This window comes from Elephas maximus, chromosome 10 (assembly GCF_024166365.1).
Source record: "Elephas maximus indicus isolate mEleMax1 chromosome 10, mEleMax1 primary haplotype, whole genome shotgun sequence".
In the NCBI taxonomy this organism is placed as follows: Eukaryota; Metazoa; Chordata; class Mammalia; order Proboscidea; family Elephantidae; genus Elephas; species Elephas maximus.
Genome location: NC_064828.1, coordinates 12735034 through 12751295, shown reverse-complemented (window position 1 = coordinate 12751295; position 16262 = coordinate 12735034). Strand labels below are relative to the sequence as shown.

General features: G+C 41.8%; 1 protein-coding gene across 2 annotated transcripts in view; it reads right to left on the bottom strand.

Moving 5' to 3' along the window:
* The window catches only part of TGM5 (transglutaminase 5), a 46327-nt gene extending 30756 nt beyond the window's left edge, over nucleotides 1-15571 (bottom strand). Inside the window, exons 1-4 of one of the 2 annotated variants that reach the window (XM_049898944.1) lie at nucleotides 15420-15571; nucleotides 8225-8419; nucleotides 7993-8105; nucleotides 7860-7920 (exon numbers count right to left, since the gene is read on the bottom strand). In XM_049898944.1, the coding sequence (XP_049754901.1) occupies nucleotides 7860-7920; nucleotides 7993-8105; nucleotides 8225-8419; nucleotides 15420-15522 (472 nt within the window). In that variant the 5' untranslated portion in view covers nucleotides 15523-15571. Of the gene's footprint in view, nucleotides 1-7859; nucleotides 8106-8224; nucleotides 8420-15419 lie in introns of both variants that reach the window. The other variant, XM_049898943.1, reaches the window with a different exon arrangement.
* Between the last annotated feature and the right edge of the window lie 691 nt (nucleotides 15572-16262).

Sequence of the window (16262 nt, the reverse complement as noted above, 5' to 3'; positions counted from 1 at the left end):
ATTCACTGCAACTTTGTTTGTACAAAACAAAGAAAAACTGGAAATAGCCTAAATGTTTGTAAATAGAAAACATGTTAAATTCATTTGGTTCATCCATACAGTGGAATAATTGTTGCTGTTGAAAAGAATGTACTGATAGGAAAATATGCCCAAAGTTGAATTGTTAAATGAAAAAAGCAAGTTGAAGAATGGTATGCATTACATGGAAATTGTACTTTACTTAAAAGCAACTGGGTAATAGACGAAATCAAACAGGGAATAAAAAAAAATTCCTAGCAATAAAAGCATACATCAAAAAAGAAGTCAAAATCAAAATGTTAGCCCTACAACTCAAAGAAATAGAAAGAAAAGAGCAACAAAAGCTCACAGACACCAGAAGGATGGAAATAATAAAGATTAGAGAAGAAATAAATGAAATAGAGAACAAAAAAAAAAAAAACAATAGAAAGAACCAACAAGACCAAAAGTCAGTCCTTTGAAAAGATCAACAAAATGGACAAAGTATTGGCCAACCTGACAAAAGAAAAACAGGAGAGGAGGCAAATGACTCAAGCAAGAAATGAAATGAGGGACATTACAACAGAATCAGCTGAAATAAAAAGGATCATAACTGAATACTATGAAAAATTGTACTCCAACAAATTTGAGAACTTAGAGAGAATGGCTGAATTTCTAGAAACACACTGCCTACCTAACCTAAGACAAGCTGAAATAGAAAATCTGAACAGAGAAGGAAGAGGGGCACAGAAGCTGGTCGACAGGGTGGAGAGAAGGAACGTGCTGTCTCATTAAGGGGAGAGCAGCTGGGAGGGCACGGCGGGGTGTGTATATGGCTTTTTGTATGAGACTGACTTGATTTGTAAACTTTCACCTAAAGCACAATAAATAAATTAAAAAAAAAGAAAATCTGAACAAACCCATAACAAAAGAAGAAATAGAAGAGGTAATAATAATAATTAAAAAAAAAAAAAAACCTCCCAACAACAACAAAAAAGCCCTGGCCTGGACAGCTTCACTGGAGAATTCTACCAAACATTGAGAGAAAAGCTCACACCAGTACTAAAACTATTTCGGAGTGTAGAAAAAGAAAGAACACTCCTGAATTCATTTTATGAAGCCAGCATAACCCTGCTACCAAAGCCAGACAAAGTTACCACAAAAAGAGAACATAACAGACCAATATCTCTCATGAGCATAGATGCAAAAATTCTCAACAAATTCTAGCCAATAGAATTCAGCATCATGTCAAAAAAAAAAAAAAAAATACACCACGACTGAGTGGGATTCGTACCAGGTTTGCAAGGATGGTTCAATGTTAGAAAATCAATGTAATACATCACATAAATACAGCAAAAGAAAGGAATCACACGATCATCTCAATGGATGCAGAAAAGGAATTTGATAAAGTCCAACACCCATTCCTGGTAAAAACTTCCAATAAGTAGGAAGAGAAAGGAAATTCCTCAACATAATAAAAGTCATCTATACAAAACCATGGAAACCCTGGTAGCGTAGTGGTTAAGTGCTACAGCTGCTAACCAACAGGTGGGCAGTTCAAATCCTCCAGGCGTTCCTTGGAAACTCTATGGGGCAGTTCTACTCTGTCCTATAGGGTCGCTATGAGTCGGAATCGACTCGACAGCACTGGGTTTGGTTTGATTATACAAAACCAGTGGTTAAAAAGAGACCTACACAAGTGGAAAAACATATCTTGCTCGTGGATAGGAAGACTCAACATTGTGAAAATGTCTATTCTACCCAAAGTGATCTATAGATACAATGCAGTCCCAATCCAAATTCCAATGGCATTTTTTAATGAGATGGAGAAACAAATCACCGATGTCATATGGAAAGGAAAGAGGCCCTGGTCAAGTAAAGCATTACTGAAGAAGAGCAAAGTCGAAGGCCTCACGCTACCTGATTTTAGAACCTATTATACCACCACAGAAGTAAAAACAGCCTGGTACTGGTACAAAAACAGATACATAGACCAATCGAACAGAACTGAAAATCCAGACCTAAATTTATTCACTATGAGCAGCTAATATTTAACAAAGGCCCAAAGTCTGCGAATTGGGGAAAAGACAGTCTCTAACAAATGGTGCTGGCTTAACTGGATATCTATTTGCAAAAAAATGAAACAAGACCCATACCTCACACCACGCACAAAGCTAACTCAAACTGGAGCAAAGACCTGAATATATAATCTAAAATGATAAAGATCATGGAAGACAAAATAAGGACAATGCTAGAAGCCCTAATACGTGGCATAAACAGTATACAAAACATTACTAACAATGCACAAACACCAGAAAAGAAACTAGATAACTGGGAGCTCCTAAAAATCAAACACTTATGCTTATCAAAAGACTTTATCAGAAGAGTAAAAAAGACAACCTACAGACTGGGAAAAAAATTTTGACTATGACAAATCTGATCAGTGTCTAATCCCTAAAATCTGCAAGGTACAGCAAAACCTCAATGACAAAAAGACAAATAACCCAAGTAAAAATGGGCAAAGGATATGAACAGGCACTTCACCAAAGAAGACATTCTGGTGGTTACCAGATACGTAAGGAAATGCTCACAATCATTAGCCATCAGAGAAATGCAAATCAAAACTACAATGAGATATCATCTCTCCTCAACAAGGCTAGCACCAATGCAAAAAACACAAAATAACAAATGTTGGAGAGGATGTGGAGAGACTGGAACACTTATACACTGCTCGTAGGAATGTAAAATGGTACAACCACTTTGCAAATCGATTTGGCCCTTCCTTTTTTAAAAAGCTAGAAATAGAACTACCATATGACCCAGCAATCCCACTCCTTGGAATATGTCCTAGAGAAATAAGAGCCCTCACTAGAATAGATATATGCACACCCGTTTCTTTGCAGCACTGTCCACAATAGCAAAAAGATGGAAACAACCTAGGTGCCCAAGTAGATATGGATAAGTGGATAAACAAATTATGGTATATTCATACAATGGAATACACAACGGAAATGATAAAGAGCAATGATGAATCCGTGAAACATCTCATAACATGGATGAATCTGGAAGGCATTATGCTGAGCAAAATTAGTCAGTTGCAAAAAGACAAAGTTTGTATAAGACCACTACTAGAAGAACTCAAGAAAAGGTTTAAACACAGAAGAAAACATTCCTTGGATGGTTATGAGGGTGGGGAGGGAGGGAGAGGGGTATTCACTAACCAGATCCCAGCAAAAAACCCAGTGCCGTCGAGTAGTAGAACTGCCCCGTAGAGTTTCCAAAGAGCGCCTGGCGGATTTGAACTGCCGACGCTTTGGTTAGCAGCAGTAGCACTTAACCACCATGCCACCAGGGTTTCCCTAGATACTAAACTAGATAGTAGATAAGAATTATTTTAGGTGAAGGGAAGGACAACACAATACAGGGGAAGTCAGCACAGCTGGACTAAACCAAAAGCTAAGAAGTTTCCTGAATACAACCAAACTCTTCAAGGGACAGAGTGGCAGGTATGGGGTTCTGGGAACCATGGTCTCAGGGGACATCTAGGTCAATTGGCATAATAAAGTTTATTAAGAAAATGTTCTGCATCCCACTGTGGTGAGTGGCATCTGGGGTCTTTAAAGCTAGCAAGTGGCCATCTAAGGTGCATCAATTGACCTCAACCCGCCTGGAGCAAAGGACAATGAAGAACACCAAAGGCACAAGGGAAATATGAGCCCAAGAGACAGAAAGGGCCACATAAACCAGAGACTCCATCAACCTGAGACCACAAGAACCAGATGGTGCCTAGCTACCACCAATGACCACCCTGACAGGGAACACAGCAGAGTCCCTGACGGAGCAGTAGAAAAATGGGGTGCGGAACTCAAATTCTAGTAAAAAGATCAGACATAATGGTCTGACTGAGACTGGAGAGACTCCAGAAGACATGGACCCCGGACTCTCTGTTAGCCCAAAACTAAAACCATTCCTGAAGCCAACTTTTCAGACAAAGATTAGACTGTACTGTAAAACATAAAATGATACTGGTGAGGAGGGCGCTTCTTAGCTCAAATAGATACATGAGACTAAGCAGACAGCTCCTGTCTGGAGGTGAGATGAGAAGGCAGAGAGGGACAGGAGCTGGTTAAGTGGACACAGGAAATACAGGGTGGAGAGGAGGAGTGTGCTGTCACATTATAGGGAGGGCAACTAGGGTCACTTAACAATGTGTGTATAAGTTTTTGTATGAGAAACTGACTTGAACTGTAAACTTTGACTTAAAGCACAATTAAAAAAAAAAAGTGGTAAAAAAACTGCTAACCAAAAGTTTGGCAGTTCTAATCCACCAACCACTCTTTGCAAACCCTATGGGGCAGTTCTACTCTGTCCCGTAGGGTAGCTATGAGTGAGAATTGACTGGAGGGCAATGAGCTATACAAAAGCAACAGCCAATATCATTCTCAATGGAGAGAGGCTGAAAGCATTTCCCCTGAGAACAGGAACAAGACAAGGATGCCCTTTATCACCACTCCTATTTTATGTTGTACTAGAAGTCCTAGCTAAAGCAATAAGGAAAGAAAAAGAAATGAAGGGCATCCAAATTGGAAAGGAAGAAGTAAAACTATCCCTATGCGTGGATGATATGATCCTATACGTAGAGAACCCCAAAGATTCCACGAGAAAGCTACTAGGACTAATAGAAAGATTCATCAGATAGCAGGATACAAGCTCGACATACAAAAATCAGATGGATTCCTATACACCAACAAAGAGAATTTTGAAAAGGAAATCAGGAAAATAATACCATGTATAATAGCCCCTAAAAAGATAAAAAACTTAGGAATAAATCTAACCAGGGACGTAAAAAATCTATAAAAAGAAAACTAATAACACTATTGCAAGAAACCAAAAGAGATCTAAATAAATGGAAAAACATATCATGCTCATGGATAGGAAGACACAACATTGAGAAAATGTCAATACCACCCAAAGCGATCTACAAATATAATGCAATCCTGATCCAAACATGAACAGCATTCTTCAGTGAGATGAAAAAACTGATCACCAACTTTATATTGAAAAGAAAGAGACCCCAGTTAAGCAAAGTGTTATTGAAGAAAAATAACAAAGTAGGAAGACTCACATTACCTGACCTCAAAACCTACTATACAGCCAAGGTAGTCAAAACAGCCTGGTACTGGTACAATGACAGACACATAGATCGGTGGAACAGAATCAAGAACCCACATATAAATCCATCCACCTATGGTCAGCTGATCTTTGACAAAGGACCAAAGTCCATTAAAAGGAGAAAAGACAGCCTCTTTACCAAATGGTGCTGGCAAAACTGATGTCCATCTTTAAAAAAATGAAACAAATTCAAAATGGATCAAAGACCTAAATATATAATCTAAAATGGTAAAGATCATGGAAGACAAAATAAGAACAATGCTAGAAGCCCTAATACGTGGCATAAATAGAATACAAAACACAACTAACAATGCACAAACACCAGAAGAGAAACTAGATAACTTGGAACTCCTAAAAATCAAGCACTTATGTTCATCAAAAGACTTTACCAAAAGAGTAAAAAGAGAACCTACAAACTGGGAAAAACTTTTTTGACTATGATACATCCAACAAGGGTCTAATCTCTAAAATTATAGAATACTTTAACACCTCAACAGCAAAAACACAAGTAACCCAATTGAAAAACGGGCAAAGGATATAAACAGACACTTCACAGAAGAAGACATTTAGGCGGCTAACAGACACATGAGGAAATGCTTGCTATCATTAGACACTACAGAAATGCAAATCAAAGCTACAATGAGAAACCATTTCACCCCAACATTACTGGCACTAGTCAAAAAAAAAAAAAAAAACAGAAAATAACAAATGTTGGAGAGGTTGCTGGGAGATTGGAACTCTTATGCACTGCTATTGGGAATGTACAATGGTATAACCGCTATGGAAAATGATATGGTGTCTCCTTAAAAAGCTAGAAATAGAAATACCATAGGATCCAGCAATCCCACTCCTAGGAATATAACCTAGAGAAATAAGAACTGTCACATGAATAGGCATATGCACACCCGTGTTCATTTCAGCTTTATTCACAATAGCAAAAAGATGGAAACAACCCTAAGTGCCCATCAACAGATGAATGGATAAACAAATTATGGTACGTACACACAATGGAATGGTACACAATGACAAAGAACAATGATGAATCCATGGAACATCTCACAACATGGATGAATCTGGAGGGCTTTGTGCTGGGTGAAATAAGTCAACCACGAAAGGACAAATGTTGTATAAGACCACTACTATAAAAAACCAAGAAAAGGTTTACACACAGAAAAAAAGGAAAGATCTTTGATGGTTATGAGGGAGGGAAGGGGTGGGGAGGGAAAGTCACTAACTAGATAGTATGCAGGTGGTAACTTTTGTGAAGGGAAAGAAACTCACAATATAGGCGAAGTCAGCACAACTTGACCAAGGCAAAGTTATAGAAGTTTCCTAGACACATCCAAACACGTTGAGGGACTGAGTTACTGGGGCTGAGGTCTGGGGATCATGGTCTCAGGGCACATCTAGGTCAGCTGGCATAACATAGCTCATAAAGAAAATGTTCTACATCCCACCTTGGTGAGTAGTGTCTGGGGTCTTAAAAGCTTGTGAGTGGCCATCTAAGATATATCTATTGGTCTCAGCATGTTCAGAGCAAAGAAAAATGAAGAAAACCAAAGACACAAGGAAAATATTAGTCTAAAGGACTAATGGACCATATAAACCTCAGCCTCCATCAGCCTGAGCCCAGAAGAACTAGATGGTGCCCAGCTACCATCACCAAGTGCTCTGACAGGGGTCACAATAGAGGGTCCTGGGCAGAGAGGGAAGAAAATGTAGAATAAAATTCTAACTCCCCCAAAAAGACCAGACTTGCTGGTCATACAGTGACTGGAGGAACTCCCGAGACTATGGGCACCCTGCTAACTCAGAACTGAAGCCATTCCCAGAGTCCACCTTCCAGCCACAGAGTAGACAGGCCTATAAAACAAACACTCGTGATGAACGTGCTTCTTAGTTCAACCAAGTATACAAGGCCAAATAGGCAACACCTGCCCGAAAGCAAAGACAAAAAGGCAGGAAAGGACAGGAAAATTGGACGAATGGACACTGAGAACCCAGGGTGGAAAGGGGTAGGGTGTGAATGCTGATTTATTGCAGGGATTGCAACTAATGTCATAAAACCATTTGTTTATAAAATTTTTGAACGAAAAACTAATTTGCACTGTCACCTTACACCTAAAGCACACACACACACAAGAATCGTACGTATTATAGAATCTCATATGTGACATTTGATTAAGCAGAGAAAATTTTTGTAAGCCTACACCAGAAAATGTTACTAGTGGTTTCCTCTGGAGAATGAACTGGGAGGTAGGGAGAAAGCTATATTTTTTACCTTATACCTTTCTATTTTTTTTTTTTACCCTTTATTTATTTATTCATTCAACTAATGCTCAATGCAACACGTGGTGCATATATTACTTTTTTAATGAAAAAACTCCAGTTACCTTAAAAATATATATGATGAAGATCAGTGGTAACAATGGTGGACCTTAATTGTAACAGTTCTTTTTTTTAAGCAAAGAGAATTTAGTTTGTAATTTTAAAATTCTAAATAAGTGAGTAAATAGCGAGGTCTCCCTGCCCTGGTTGTTGGAGGCTGGGGTGTTTGCTGAGTCCGTGGGATTAGGGGGAGGTCATGGGTGGCCAGGGAACAGAGGTCTAGAAATCCTTGAGCTCAGCTCTCTGTGGCACAGAGACAGAGGAACTCCCCCCACCCCGCCATCCTTGGCACCCTGCCTTACCTGGGCACCAGGGATTGAAGAGCAGGATGAACTCCCCAATCTGATAGGCTGTGACAGACCCCTGGAAGGAGTCAATGTGAATCTTCAGGAGGTACCGACCCACAGCTGCCATTGGAGGGGCGCAGAGGCTCACCTCCAGGGAGATGGGCCCATTCGTCTTCAGCAACGCAATCCAGGGGCTGGGGCCACCACGACCTGCCAGACTGAACACTGCACGAGTCCCCCTGGCCAGGTCCGGCAGAGGACCTGGAGAGAAGAGGAGCTGAGGCCCTCTGTGGTGACCTTGCAGTCCACCGGTGCCCATTACACCCCCAATGCACACACACACACACGCACACAGCCTGTGAGCCAGCTGGCATGCTCACCGGTCTCAGTCACAAAGATGATGTTGTCCAGGCCTGGCTGGAAGCCCCGGTTTTTGAAGTACAGGGTGATGTTGAAGGCCTGGCCCCGGCGAACAAGGAGGCGGTCGGAGCTGATCTCCTCAGTGTGGTGATGCACATTGTTCCAGGAGCTTTGGAGGTCGGCAAGGGCCACCTCCAGGCCTGAGTCAAGGCAGCCTGGGGGCAGATAAAAGAGCAGGGTTTCTGAGTCAGTCCAATCCTGTCCATCCCTTATTAGCAGTGCAAACTTGAGAAAGGCACTCAGCCTCTGTGTGCCTCAGGTTCCACATTGGTAAACTAGAGCTGTCCCTGGGTTTGCTGCCCCTGGGTTAACTGTCTCTGGGTTAGCTGTCCCTGAGTTAGCTGTCCTTGGGCTGTCCCTGGGTTAGCTGCCCCTGGGTTGACTGTCTCTGGGTTAGATGTCCTTGGGCTAGCTCTCCCTGGGTTAACCGTCTCCGGGTTAGATACCCCTGGGTTATCTGCCCCTGGGTTAACTGTCTCTGAGTTAGATGTTCCTGGATTAACTGTCTCTGGGTTAGATGTCCCTGGATTAGCCGTCTCTGGGTTAGCTGCCCCTGGGTTAACTGTCTCTGGGTTAGCTGCCCCTGGGACAGCTATCCCTGGCATAGCTGTCCCTGAGTTAGCTGTCTGTGGCTTAGCTTCTCTTCTTTTAGCAATTAGGTGGCTCTCTGACCACCACTAATGTCATGTGCCCAATGCTCTGGGAGCTTGGATGCTGAGGTCAAAGAAAGGCCCACTTCCAGCCTTCTAGAACTTCTGCTAAAACACAGACCAACTTCACTGTTCCCCCAGAGAGTCCTCCCCAAAAGGGCTCCATTCTGAACTTCTCCATTTGACAGAGATGGTCCAGGCACTTGGGACCTTTGTGTTACAATTGGCTTACCCCTCTCCTTTTTAGCCAGTACCCACTCATGTGTCTCCAAGTCTCTTCATTCCTTCCATTGAAGCACCTCTGATGTCCGGCCATTCCTTTTCAAGCTCAATGTAATTCCAACCTCCTCGCCTCACATCTAGTGACTGTAACAGCCTCCATCAGATCACCTGCCTCCTGTCTCTCCACACCAAGCCACCCACTAACAAGTCACTTAGATTACCTTTCCTCAAGACAATTTGATCAGGTCATCCTTTTGCTTTCAAAGTTCAGAGATGACCTACAGCTCACAGTATGAAAGGCTCACCTCTTAACCTGACACACTCTCCATACCTGGCCTCAATTATGCTTGTATTCTTATATCCCACTACTTCCATTATGGGCCCTCTCCTCTGGCCAAGCTGTCCCTGAACAAATGGTACCCTTATCTGCCTATGTTTTTGTTCCTGTTGTAGCCCCAAGAATACCCCTCCCCCCCCCGACGATCTAACCAAATTCCATCTGTCCTTCAAGGCTTATTCAAGACCCAACTCCTTCATGAAGCCTGTCCCAAGCTTCTTCCCATCTCCCACTGGTCCATGGAACTAAGCTATACCACTCTTAGGTAACCTTGACTGCTTAACTGTCGAGGTAATTTACATGTCATGCTCATTTGTTCATTTATATCAACACACTTTTACTGAGAACCTGCTCATTGCAGGCTCAACATAAGGGGCTCAAATATTTTTCTTAGTCACGCTTTTTTCTTTGTCTGTCTTCTACGACTACATATAAGCCAATGGAGACAGAGACCTGGTTGCTTTATCTTGGCTGTATTTAGATTAAAAAAAAGTATGAACCAAAGCATTTGACAAAATCCAACATCTTTTTATGATAAAAATGCTCAACAAACTAGGAATAGAAGGGAACTTCCTCAGCCTGAAAAATGGCATCTAAGAAAAAGCCACAGCTAACATCACAACTTAATGGTGAAAGTCTGGATGCTTTTCCTCTAAGATCAGGAACAAGACACTCTTACCACTCCTATTTGGTATCATTCTGGAAGTTCTAGCCAGTGCAATTGGGCAAGAAAAAGATATAAAAAGCATCCAGATTGGAAAGAAAGAAGTAAAACTATCTCTAGTCATAGATGACACAATCTTGTATCTAAAAAATTCTAAGGAATCCACTCACACAAAAAAGTATTAGAGCTAATACACAAATTCAGCAAGGTTGCAGAATACAAGGCCAGTATACAAAAATCAATTGTATCTCTCTGTGCTTGGAATGAACAATCTAAAAATGAAATTTAAAAAACAATTCCATTTACTATAACATCAAAAAGAATGCAATACATAGGAATAATTTTAACAAATGAAGTACAAGACTTGTAAACTGAAAACCACAAAACATTACTAAAAGAAATGAAAGAAGATGCCATTATCCATTTTATCCTTACCAGAACCTTGGAGAGAAGAAATGTCCTGTCATCCACACTTGGGGATGAGAAAAACCAAAGTTAAGGTAGATTCAATGCCTTGCTTAAGGTCAAACCTAGGCTTCCTGACTCAAGTTCTGTGCTATTTCCATTACTCAGCAGCTTCCACCCATTGCAGGTCTCTGTCATGATCCAAAAGGACAACCTGACCCACTGCTGGTTGGGAAAGCAGTTGGCTTTTTCTTGGTAGTAGGAAACAAAGCTCTTCTTGGAGACCAGTAGACTAGAGGGACCACTAAACTGGTCTGATTCTGGTCAGAACACATGACCCAGACTATCCAACAGGTGTGGCAACATCTGCCTGGCAGACCTCTGACTTGACCACTGGGGCTAAGTCTCATTCTCTGGGTATATCACGAGGTCAAGTTCATCTTTGTTTATAACACAGGGATTGTTCTTCACCCCAGACACCAGATATCCAAACAAGAGGTACACATTTAATATTGGGGGTATTTATGCGCCTTGCTGCCAGGGGAGAATAGGGTATAAAGTCTGCAAGTTAGAAAGGAAACTGTGTTGTTGTCAGGTGCTGTCAAGTCAGTTCTGACTCATAGCAACCCTATGTATAACAGAATGAAACACTGCCTGGTCCTGCGCCATCGTCACAATCATTGCTGTATTTGAGCCCATTGTTGCAGCCACGGTGTCAATCCATCTCATCGAACTCTTCCTCTTTTTTGCTGGCCCTCTACTTAGCCAAGCATGATTCCTTCTCCAGGGACTGGTCCTTCCTCATAACACACGCAAAGTACGTGAGACGAAGTCTCGCCATTCTCGCTTCTAAGGGGCATTCTGGCTGTTTTTCTTCCAAGACAGATTTGTTTGTTCTTCTGGCAGCCCATAAACCCAACCATCAAATCGATTCCGACTCATAGCGACCCTATAGAACAGAGTAGAACTGCCCCATAGAGTTTCCAAGGAGCGCCTGGTGGATTTGAACTGCCAACCTCTTGGTTAACAGCTGTAGCACTTAACAACTATGCCACCAGGGTTTCCATGGTATATTCAATATTCTTCACCAACACCGTAGTTCAAAGGCATCAATTCTTCTTCGGTCTTCCTTATTCATTGTACAGCTTTTGCACAAATATGAGGCAATTGAAAATACCATGGCTTGGGTCTTTTGGGTCAGAAGCACCTTAGTCCTCAAAGTGACATTTTTGCTTTTTAACACTTTGAAGAGGTCTTTTGCAGACGATTTGCCCAATGCAATATGTCATTTGATTTCTCGACTGCTGCTTCTGTGCATGTTGATTGTGGATCTAGGTAAAACAAAGTCCTTGACCAATTCAATCTTTTCTCCATTTATCATGATGTTGCTTATTGGTCCAGTTGTGAGGATTTTTGTTTTCTTCATGCTGAGGTGTAATCCATACTGAAGGCTGTGGTCTTTGATCTTCACCAGTAAGTGCTTCAAGTCCTCTTCACTTTCAGCAAGCAAGGTTATGTCATCTGCATAACACAGGTTGTTAATGAGTCTTTCTCCAATCCTGATGCCCCATTCTTCTTCATATAGTCCAGCTTCCTGTATTATTTGCTCAGCATACAGACTGAATAAGTATGGTGAAAGGATACAACCCTGACACACACCTTGCCGGATTTAAAAACCATGCAGTTATCTTCTTGCTCTGTTTGAATGACTGCCTCTTGATCTATATACAGGTTCCTCATGAGCACAATTCCTCATGGAATTCTCATACTTTGCAATGTTATCCATAATTTGTTATGATCCACACAGTTGGATGCCTTTGCATAGTCAATAAAACACAGGCAAACGTCTTTCTGGTATTCTCTGCTCTCAGTCAAGATCCATCTGACATCAGCAATGATATCCCTGGTTCCATGTCCTCTTTTAAATCGAGTTTGAATATCTGGCAGTTCCTTGTCAATATAGTGCTGCAACCGTTTTTGAATTACTTTCAGTAAAATTTTACTTGCTTGTGATATTAATGATATTGTCTGATAATTTCCACATTCTGTTGGATCACCTTTCTTTGGAATGGGCACAAATATGTATCTCTTCCAGTCATTGACCAGGTAGCTGTCTTCCAAATTTCCTGGCATAGACGAGTGAGCACTTCCAGCACCGCATCTGTTTGTTCAAACATCTCAATTGATATTCCATCAATTCCTGGAGCCTTGCTTTTCACCAATGCCTTCAGTGAAGCTTAGGCTTCTTCCTTCAACACCATTGGTTCATGATCATATGCTACCTCTTGAAATGGTTGAACATGACTGATTCTTTTTGGTACAATGACTGTGTATTCCTTCCATCTTCTTTTGATGCTTCCTCTGTCATTCAATGTTTTGCCCATAGAATCTTTCAAAATTGCAACTCGAGGCTTGAATTTTTTCTTCAGTTCTCTCAGCTTGAGAAATGCCAAGCTTGTTCTTCACTTTTTGGTTTCTAACTCCAGGTCTTTGCTCATTTCATTATAATACTTTGTCTTCTCTAGCCACTCTTTGAAATCTTCTCTTCAGTTCTTTTACCTCATTATTTCTTCCATTTGCTTTAGCTTCTTGTCATGGGTCGCACTGTATCCCTTGAAAATATGTCAACTTGGCTAGGTCATGATTCCCAGTATTGTGTGGTTGTCCTCCATTTTGTGATCTGATGTAATTATCTTATGCGTTGTAAATCCTAACCTCTATGATGTTAAAGGAGCCCTGGTGGTGCAGTGGTTAAGTATTCAGCTGCTAACCAAAAGTCAGCATTTTGAATCCACCAGTTACTTCTTGGAAACCATATGGGGCAGTTCTATACTGTCCTACAGGGTTGGTATGAGTCAGAATTAACTTGACAGCAACAGGCTTGGTTTTTTTTTTTTTTTAATGATATTAATGAGGCAGGATTGGGGCAGTTAAGTTAATGAGGCAGGACACAATCTACAGGATATAAAAAAGAGAGTGAGCAGAGAGGAGAAGGACTTAATTACCACCAAGCAGGAAGAGATGGGAGCAGAGTGTGTCCTTTGGACCCAGGATCCCTGCACTGAGAAGCTCCTTGACAAGGGGAAGATCGATGACAAGGACCTTCCCCTAGAGCCAACAGAGAGAGAAAGCCTTCCCCTGGAGCCAGTGCCCTGATTTCAGACTTCTAGGCTCCTAAACTGTGAGAGAATAAATTTCTGTTTGCTAAAGCCATCCACTTGTGATATTTCTGTTGCAACAGTACTAGATGACTAAGACACTATGCTCAAGAGCAAGTTTGAGTCTCTTCTGACGTCCATTTTGATCTTTTCTTTCTTTCTGTCTTTTTAATGACCTTTTGTTTTCTTCATGTATGATATCATGCCACAACTTCTCTGGTGTCCTGTCATTAGTGTTCAATTCAGTGCATCAAATATATTCTTGAGATGGTCTCTATAATTCGTGTGGGATAGACTCAAGATTGTACTTTGGCTGTCATGGACTTGTTTTAATTTTCTTCAGCTTCAACTTGAACTTGCATATGTGCAATTGATGGTCTGTTCTGCAGTTGGCCGCTGACCTTGTTCTGACCGATGATATTGAGCTTCCCCATCGTCTCTTTCCACAGATGTAGTCAGTTTGACCCCTGTGTATCCCACCCAGCCAGGTCCACATTTATAGTTGCCATTTATGTTGTTGAAAAAAGATATTTGTAAGTCACTGGTCTTACAGGAGACTATAGGAAGAACTTTTACAGTAAGTGTTCTCAGTATCTATCCTAGAGAGGTACCTCCACATGAGTACAAAGAGGCATGGATAAAGACGTTTGTGGTAACACTGCTTGTATAACTGAAAAATGGAAAACAACCTAAATTCCCATCAATAGAGGACAGGATAAGTCAATTACCTACATAGATACTATGGAAATACTAAGCAAGGTGGAAAATATTGAGGTGGATCTATAAGTACTGACTGGCATAGTGATAGCTTCAAGACATACCATTGAGTGAAAAAAATCAAGCTGTATAAAAATATGTATAGTATGATGATACTATGAATAAGTATATACGCCACACAATCAAATCTTATGTACTACATTGAATACATCCATGAATGTAAATACGTGGGCAAGAGACTGGTAACAGTGGAGATGAGGCTGGGGTTGGGGTGGCAGTCAGAGGACTGTAGCTTTTTTATTGATTTATTTTATATCAACTACGTATTCACATATTTCTTGTGTAAATAGAAATCATAAATAGAGACAAAATTTTAAACACAAAAAATAGTAAATGAAAGTGAAGCTGTAATAATAACTGTAAACGACACTCTTAGAGCAAGTTAAACGTTCCTTCCTCTAAATGGTCTCAATTAACCATCTAATCTTCAAAGCAGCGCTTTCTAAAGAGAGGGTAATGGTATAGAGGGAAGAGGTGGTGGAAAGGTTGGCTAAAATGGGTAACAGATCCTCTGAAGTGGGTCAAGAAGGAAAGATGTGAAAGTTTAGAGACTTTTAGAGCTGAAATACAACTTTAAGATTGTCTTATCCAAACTCCCCCATTTTTCAGGGGAAGAAAGTGGCAATTAGAGGGGAAGTGACCTGCTCAACGTCAAAGGGTCAGCTAGTGGCAGAGAAGGACAGGAGCCCTGATGTCTAACCCCTGGTCCTGCCCCATCCCACCACCAGTGGAAGTAGACATCTGGGCATGAGGCTGTTTGTCTGTGTTCACCTGCCAGCTTCCTCTTTGTCTCCTGGTTCTCAGGCTACCACTAATTCTGAGGTTTCTGCTCTTCCTGCCTCAGCTCTTTATTTACTTCTCCCTTGCTCTGAATCTACCTCCTTGATTTCCCACAGTCTCTTTCTGCCCGCCTAGTCCCTGCTCTCCAGCAGTCTTCCTCACCTTGTGCCATGCTGGCTGCCTCCAGCTCCCGGTCTGCTCCCCACGGAATGGCTGAGTGGACTGGAGCTTCAGGAAACTGGTCCTGTAGTGTTTGCTTCCCCATCCATCCTGTAGACTCCAGGAGACACCAAAGGTGGGGCTGGCTGCTTCCACCTGCTTACTGGGCAGATTGCAACTGGTTTTCTCACTTGCCCTCAGGTTTTTCTTGGCAGTGTTGCTCAGCTGAGAGGAGGTGTGGAGTCCAATGAACTGTCAGGGCCCTGTGCCATGTGGGCCTTTGATAGCTCTTGGGCAATGGGGCATTCCTTGGCAGGCGGTGTATGGTGGTGGGGAGCCAAGTGGAAGAGCCAGATGGGAGAGCCAAGGGGATGGAGAGGGCTGCCTCCCTGCAGGAAGGGGAATCGAGGTACTCAGACTACAGCTCACAACTTAGACAGCCTCTGCACCAGAGCCCTCTCTTTTATCCTGAAGAGTCACTTTCTGGACATTAAATGCAAATAGAACCCATTCTGGTTCAACCTTGGTATGATTTTAATTTATTTTTTGGTGGCTACCTTGCCTTGGGTGGGACCTGCCAAATCCAAGGTGAATATCAAATAAAAGCAGTAGAGGAAGAAAACTTGGGAAGATTCATCAAGGAGTTTTGGATGTAGGTGAGAGGGTGGGAATGCCAGCCAACAAGGACTTTTATCCTAGTAAGGGAAGCAAAGTCCTTGGAGTGACCTATAGGCAGAAAAGCACAGACAGGAGAGCAGAGCGGGGGAGGGTGGAAAGGGCTCTGAGAAGGTAGTGGGTGATCACTCTGAAGTAAGCCACATGTACCCACTTCTACCCACACCCTGC